This window comes from Gossypium raimondii, chromosome 4, assembly GCF_025698545.1.
Source record: "Gossypium raimondii isolate GPD5lz chromosome 4, ASM2569854v1, whole genome shotgun sequence".
NCBI lineage: Eukaryota > Viridiplantae > Streptophyta > Magnoliopsida > Malvales > Malvaceae > Gossypium > Gossypium raimondii.
Genome location: NC_068568.1, coordinates 38,246,720 through 38,255,243, shown reverse-complemented (window position 1 = coordinate 38,255,243; position 8,524 = coordinate 38,246,720). Strand labels below are relative to the sequence as shown.

Here is an 8,524-nt window from a genome sequence, read left to right as displayed (position 1 = left end):
CTTTATGTTTCTTTTATTATTATTAACTAAGAAAATTAATAGCAAACAACTTTTACAACTTTTACAGTTTAATCATTTTTCTCCAATTAACCATTTAACGTCAAAATTTCTTAACGAAACTTTAATACGACCTTAATAACACTCCATAAATATTTAATAAAAATTTTATGACTCATTTTATAGAAATGAGGTCCCGATGCCTCATTTTCTAAAACCACTTGAACCTAATTATTCGATCAAATAACATAAATTACCATATCAAAATCAAATAATAATATTTACAGACTTACTCATCAGATTCATGGCCCCGAAACTACTATTTCTGATACTACTGAAAAATGGGCTGTTACAAGCAGACTCATTCTTGTCACAGAATGAGTGAAAATTAAACTTAATTCAGATGCCAAAAGTTAGAGATTGAATAAAAAAATTAACAAAATTATAAGAAAAGGGATTTGAACATAGGACCTTAGGCATACCTCCAAAACACTTAACCATTGAACCAAATCAAATTACTTTGCATAAATTTTTAGAATCTTAACTCAAAATCAGAACTTGTCCACTCTTGGTTTCACTAACCCAATTTCTTTTAACCCAATTTTTGGGATGTGACAATTATACACTTTATTGCTACCAAGATACATCGCATAGGTACTGTGGTGAGCTTTATGAAGAATATCTCGTTTTAAACTTGCATCATTCGACACACACAATCTATTACGAAAGTATAAAATCCTATATTCACTTACACTGAATTCATTGGTTTGCCCACTTTCAACAAATCTCTACTTTGCTTCAAGCTCATAATCACATTTCTGCAATTCTCGAATTCTTTGAAGAAGCACGGGTTCAACCCTCCATTTTTCTATAATAGAGCCATCGTGCTCCTAGGCCAAATGCGTGTTCATTACTTCCAAAGCAAATAAGGATTTCTGACTCAAAGCATCAACCACAACATTGGCTTTTTCTAGATGATAATTAATGATCAAATCATAATCCTTGAGTAGCTCGAGCCACCTACGTTGCCTCAAATTCAATTCTTTTTGCGTGAGCAAATACTTCAGACTCTTATGATCGACGAAGACGTGACATCTCTCCCCGTAAAATTAATGTCTCCAAATATTTAAAGCAAAAACCACAACTACAAGTTTCAAGTCATGCGTGGGATAATTCTACTTGTGAGATTTGATTTGTTGAGAAACATATGCAATTACTTTCTCTTCTTGCATCAATACACATCCTAAACCATTGTTGGTCATGTCGCTGGACATTACAATATCCTTTCCCAATCCAGACTATGTTAGAATCAGTGCTTCAATTAACATAGTCTTTAACTTCTCAAAACTTTGTTTGCACTTCTCAGACCATTCAAAATTAACATTCTTCTATAGCAGCTTGGTTAACAGAAGAGTTATCATTGACAATCCTTTTACGAACCGCTGGTAGTATCCTACTAAGCCAAGAAAGTTTCACACTTTCATAATATCCTTTAGGGGTTTCCAATCTAGAATGGCTAAAATTTTGCTCAGATCAACCCAAATACCTTTATCTGATATCACATGTCCCAAAAATTCCACTTCTCAGAGCTAAAATTCACATTTGCTAAACTTAGCATACAACTGCTTCTCTCATAAAACTTGCAATATTTTTCTCAAGTGTTGGGGGTTGTATACAAATATATATACCAATCAATATCATTTATTAACAGATAATAATCATTCAATGACTCACAACAACAATGCCATGAGATGCATGATTCTAATTAATCCTCTTTTGATTGTACACATATTTTGCATTTTCTTCAACTTAGTCTCTAAACTTAGGGTAAACATATTTTTCGATTCCATGCTTCGGACAAAATCCGATTTCACATTCTTTCATTAGGGACCTTATACTTTCTATTCATAACATAATTTCATGACAAATTTTACATATATTCAGTTTGGTCCCTAATGTAAAGCTAACAAATAAGCTTAACTAATTTTACAATTTAGTCATTCTCATAATCTAAGCTCAATGTCTATTAATTCCAAGCCTAATTCATCAATTTATCCACAATGGAAACTTGCTAAAAACTCAAAAATTTAGCAAATTGATACGCGGGCTAGCTAAATCAAGCTTCCATGATCATAAATTTATAAAAATTAAAAAAATGGCTTTTCTCATCTAATTTAATGACCGAATGCTAAAGGTGTTTAAAAGCTTTTCTCTTTTGCTTTTCTTTCTTCTTTAGACAGCATGAATGGAATGAAAAAGATGATATATTCATCTCCACTATTCTTAATATATATACATTAATTAAGATTTAATTAATCTAACTTAATTAACTTAATCATGGCTTAATTAACATAATTTTATTATTAATCACACTTAAAGGAAAATGTCGTCATCATCCACTAACTCTTAGTTAAAAATAGTTTAATAACTATTTTGACTCTTTGGTTAATTGTCATCTAGGTTCTCAAGCCTTTTCTTATTTAAAACTCTATAGCGATTAGACTTTTACAATTTAGTCCCTGAGTTTAATTGACTAGCTTTCGGCTAAATTACTTGATCATTCTTTATCAAATTTTCATATTAACTCCATAAATATTATTATTTTATAGTTACGAATTAGATTTGCAAAAATAGAATTCTGAAACTGTATTTTTCTGTACCACTGAAAATCGGATCGTTACACACTTAATTTGTTTAAGTGAGGAACATTATTTGTAATAGTGCATTTTATTGAAAAACTTCTGTGTTGTGGTTTCACAAGCTATATCCACAGGGGTGAAAGTATCAGTTTTTTAGGATACAAAAGTGTAAAAAATGTCATTGGGTTGTGATAGATTATGTTCACTTGTTGTAAGGTCTGAATATAGTAGATATTTCTAACTAAACAAAGCTCCGCAATTATACAGAACCGAAATACATAAAAAATCTGTGTCCCTTATTTTTGTGCGTAATTTCTAAGTGCTTCAAGAAATACCAACTTCCCAATTACTTTTTTCAAGCACTTAAGCTTGCATATTAATAACTACTTCGAGGTTAACAATTTGAAATATTTAGTTTGGAAGTTTATTAGATAGTAAAAATTAGTTCTCACCTAAAATCTAAGCTGATTTGGAAACATCAAACTTTTTTATTTGAAATCCTTTCACTAGTAAAAATCAAATCAAACCAGCTTAAGTCTTCGGTGAGAACTTCCAAATCGGTGGAATTGTGACTCAAGACCTAAGCCGGTTTGTAAACTATATTACTTTTTTAAAGTATCGTCTAGCATGTGTGCAAGGATGTTGAGCATTAAAACATTTCGTCCTTAAAAATTGGCTCAGTAAATCATATTCCATAGAAATAAAACCTTACCTGTGTATATATTTTCAGTTGTTGGATGATTTATTATTTGTTTTCTATCACCATATTTCATATTTTATTGATATAAAATATATATATTAAGTAAATTAAAGATATTTAGCTATTATTTAATGTAAATAACTCTCAACGAATAATTTTATATAAAATATCATTGATTAGTATAATGAAAATATCAAATAAATTTAAAATTTTACATGCATGAAAAATATATTATACAAATGAGTTGTTAAAATATCAATAATATTAAATTATATAAAATTGTCTTGATGATTAAATTTTTATCAAACAACCATTTGATACTGAACTCAAACTGTGTTACCCCACCCCACTCCACCCGATATTGTATAAAAAATTATATAAAATTAATTTAAACTTACACTAAAATAAGGGATACAGTCTCATGTATGTATGTAAAAACTTGAACGTAGTGTAATTATGGATGTGTCTTTATTTGTAAGGTATTGTATGTGATCGTGAGTAGTCAGTATAGTTGGCTTGGCTTGGCTTGGAATTAAAGTGATGTGAGAAGCTTCACATGCCAAGCACATTATATTTTTGTAATTTATGAGGCCCCTCAGCAAAATTTATTTTTCATGCCCCATCCAAAATTTAATAGCAACAAAACATGTTTAATAAATATATAGTTAAAGATAGTTGTACTGATATATATAGGATTTTAACATATTTTGTATAAAAGTAGAAGTTAGTAGAAAAAAGAAAAGATGAGATAAAATACGCGTAAACAAATTGATTACTTCAGAAAAAAAAACAGGTTCCTTAGTCTTTACTTTTCTCAAACATAAAGTTACTAATTTGAGAATTAGGGTTCTTATTTTGGAATTTAATACCTATCATCATTATTGTCAAGAGCCTTGGCATTGCATCAACAGCCCATTGCTTAATGTTTATAGTTGTTGTGGAAAAAGAAAGACCACAAGACATTTTATTGGAAAAATAAGTAATTATATAAACACTAATATTTTTGGGTTAATTTGAGGAAGTTAATAATTATTTATTACAGTCTGTTAACGTTTCACCAACTAAATAACATTGACATTTCATAGGACGATTTGGTGAATTCATTTCCCATTACCATTTTTACTAACAATTTTATCATTAAATAACAATTCGAATTACAATAAACCATTTTTTTCTGAATAAGCCTACTTTTCACTGCTTAATGGGTGATTCTGAGAATTTTAAATTATTTACAGTAACCCCACAAGGTGATTAATTTATAGGAGTAGGAAATTTGCACCTGATTTTGAGTTTACTGCTAAAGAAAATATTGAATAATATTCTGAGACATTTGCAACTAAGCTGATTGAATGAAGAAAAAGTTAAAAAATTTTACCATGTTGTCTTCTTTCTTTGTGTTTATGCATATTTAGTCTTTTCTTTTTTTTTTTTTAATTTGAACAACCGATTAGCATGGTTGATCCGATGCAAGTTGTTTAGTTAAAATGTTGGGGGGGGGGGGGGATATGATGAAAATATGGTATAACCAATAAGTTTTGCATTGATGAGATGAAGCTTCCAATCAGAATCTAATGAAAATAGGGTCTACCAAATATTTTACAACACCCGTACACCCGCCAATTTCAGGTCCCAATCTTAGGTAGATTAAGACCAACTTCCCTAGCCTTTGAAATCACTCCTCCCACACAATGTTCTTTTTTTTTTTTAATAATTCATTCCTTAGTATTCAATAATTATCTGTTTAACAAAAGATAAAACTTAAAACTGCGTTCGGATTATCCTTCAATTGTATTTTTAATGATTGATTAGAATTAGAATTATTTTGTAATATTTGGGGATTGTATTTATAATTGTGCTTTTTTAACATTATATATATTAATATTATATAAAATGAGAAAGACAACTCTCCCTCCACCAGAAATCCTAACCAGTTTCTACAAGAAAAACCCTTCTCACCAAACTTCAATTATAACAAACATAATAAACCCATTTCTTAACTTTTCTTTCTCTCCAAACAGATGATTTCTTCATTTCTTTCTTCTCTATATTTCCATCCATCCCTTCCTCTTTCTCTGCTCAAACCAACTATTGTTCTTTCTCATGCAGCCAACTCGTCGTAAGATCTTCACTGAAACAGGTTTAATCATGAAGCACCGCAAAAACAGTAACCTTCCCATATTCGTTGTAGTTTTCTCCGTGTTTTTGTTTGGAGTTTTCATGTACAACGAGGACGTGAAATCCATAGCCGAGTTCCCATTTTCAAAGCCCAAAGCTAGTGAAATCCATGATGAACCATCCAAAGGAGAAAACCCAGTTCAAGAATCAATCAACATGGAGAAAGAAAACGTGGTTTCATTCAACACAACTGACGAGGAAACGGTTACTACAAAAGAATCCATTGTTGTGAAAGATAAAGTAGAAGATGATGAAGAGGAAGAAGAAGAAGAAGAAGTGGAAAAGGTTGAGCTACGCCTACCAGTGATTGAAGAAGAAGATGATGAAGATGTTGAATTGCCTCCAGAAAGCTGTGATCTCTTCACTGGGAAATGGGTTTTCGACAATGAAACACATCCTTTATACAAAGAAGATGAATGTGAGTTTCTTACAGCACAAGTAACCTGCATGAGAAATGGAAGGAAAGATTCTTTGTATCAGAACTGGAGATGGCAGCCTAGAGATTGTAATTTGCCAAAGTAAGACCATCTTTTCTTTTTTTTTTTTTTGAGTTATTAAACTTGGATCTTTGTTGATTTCTCTATATGATTCTGACATTGTTTGCTTTTATTTGAATTGTCATAAGGTACAAACCAAGATTGTTGCTTGAGAAGCTGAGGAACAAAAGGCTTATGTTTGTTGGAGATTCGTTGAATAGGAACCAATGGGAATCCATGGTTTGTCTGGTTCAATCAGTTGTCCCTCCTGGAAGGAAGAGCTTGAACAAATCAGGGTCTCTCTCTGTGTTTAGAATTGAGGTAAATTATTCTCACTTTGCCAAATATTTGATGAAATGTCACAATAAAAGAAAAGAAAAACTAAAAAATAATGACCGTAACCTGGCATTGTGTTTGAAGGATTACAATGCCACAGTGGAATTTTATTGGGCACCATTTCTGGTGCAATCAAATTCAGACGACCCAGACATGCATAGCATATTGAATCGTATAATAATGCCAAAATCCATCCAAAACCATGGCAAGAACTGGAAAGATGTCGACTATTTGGTATTCAACACATATATTTGGTGGATGAATACTTTCAACATGAAAGTCTTGTAAGTAATTGAAAACAAATCAGAAAAATGTTTTTGATTAAATCATAATCTTTTGGAAACTGATCTTGGAATGGATGTAACAGACGAGGATCATTCGATCAAGGCGATACGGAATACGACGAGATCGACCGGCCAGTAGCGTATCAGAAAGTCTTAACTACATGGTCTAAATGGGTTGATAAGAATGTGAATCCAAATCGAACCACCGTCTTCTTCAGCAGCATGTCTCCTCTTCATATCAAGTAATGAATCACATGCTTATTTTCTAAGTTGAACACTTTATTAATAGGTTACTACACACAGCTATCAGCAAACCCCACTTATGAGGGCATTTCACAGATTTCCCTTATAGTCAAGAACTAAGTAGAGGTATTCCCATAGGACCCCGTACATTTTCAAAAATCAGAACAACTAATCTGGCGTTTTAATAGGCAATCTAATGTTTTGATTGCCATTTACTCCCATAGTTGTTGGAATATAAGAATCACATTTATGACAGTCCAAGTGGTTGGCAAGTGGACCTATAACCTCTCAACCAACAATAATTAGACCATATTTTAAGGAAGGATAATATACTTATAATTAAATTTGAATATATATCATCCAAGTTTTTTTCATTGAACCCTGCGAATGTACTGCAGGAGCTTGGATTGGGAAAATCCAGATGGGATCAAATGTGCCTTAGAGACAACCCCAATTCTAAACCAGTCAATGCACTTAAATGTGGGCACTGATCGTAGGCTATATGTCATTGCCAGCAACATTACTCAAAACATGAAAGTTCCGGTACATTTTATTGACATTACAAGCCTTTCTGAGTATAGAAAAGATGCACATACTTCGGTGTATACTATCCGTCAAGGTAAAATGTTAACTCCGGAACAACAAGCTGACCCAGCCACGTTTGCCGATTGTATCCATTGGTGCCTTCCAGGGTTACCCGACACATGGAATGAGTTCCTTTATGCACGTATCATTGCTCACTCGTGACACATAACAGTATCACATTTTTCATTTATTTTTTTCCTTTTCTTTTTGGGGTGCGGCTCCATTAACTCGGTCATTTGTTTTTCTTGTAAACTTTTTCTTCAACATTTGATCTGATAGGGGATGGGAACATCAAAAAAAAAGGTTTTGGGGGGGGTTGGGGGGGGGGGGGGGGAGTTGCCATTGTTGATGATTTTAATGGGGGACTGAGGTGGGAGCCCAAGAATGCCAAAATTTTCGTTTACTTACTCAGCAAACACATGGCCTAATTGCCAATGAACAAAATTTGTATTATGCATATGTTAGAAACTTCCAAAAAAAGAAAAAGGAAATAAAGGTTTATATCAAATATGAATTATTTCATCTTTTTCTTTTTTCAATGTTTGTTAGATCCGATTGTGAGTATCGACCTAATGTTGTAAAGTAAAAATATATATTTAAAGAATATTTGAATATGCTAATATTATGATATTTTAATATAAATATAATAAAATAATTTATTTGAACTCATTATTAATATTTTGATATATGAAATATAAAGTTAAAATTTTTAAGCAATTATATAAATTATTTATAAAATTAGTTTGAATATATAAATTATATTTTAGATATTAAAAATAACCATTATAAATTCAAAAATATAGTGTTATATATTTGAATTAAATTTCAATAGAAATAATTGTATACACAATATAAATATGATGTAAAATACATTGGATGATAAATAAGGGTTAAAAATGTTATCTGACTCCAAAAATATATTTTTTTTAAATGCGAAAGTTACAAATGTTAGTTTTTGAGTTTGGATTCAAAAACACTTTTCACTTCAAAAATTGTCTATTTAGCATTAATTATGACTCCAAAAGCGTTTATGACACGCAATAGAGAACAAAGTCTTCACGTATTTAAAATTTGAACCTCCAACTAAAC

At 31.3% G+C, this 8,524-nt stretch overlaps 1 protein-coding gene across 1 annotated transcript; it reads left to right on the top strand.

Moving 5' to 3' along the window:
• The first annotated feature begins 5,299 nt into the window (after positions 1–5,299).
• LOC105780800 (xylan O-acetyltransferase 1) lies at positions 5,300–7,744 on the top strand. The gene is made up of 5 exons (XM_012605307.2): positions 5,300–6,029; positions 6,137–6,308; positions 6,408–6,607; positions 6,691–6,849; positions 7,249–7,744. The coding sequence occupies exons 1-5, from the start codon at positions 5,437–5,439 to the stop codon at positions 7,595–7,597; spliced, it is 1,473 nt and encodes a 490-aa protein (XP_012460761.1). The 5' UTR covers positions 5,300–5,436; the 3' UTR covers positions 7,598–7,744.
• The last annotated feature ends 780 nt before the right edge of the window (positions 7,745–8,524 follow it).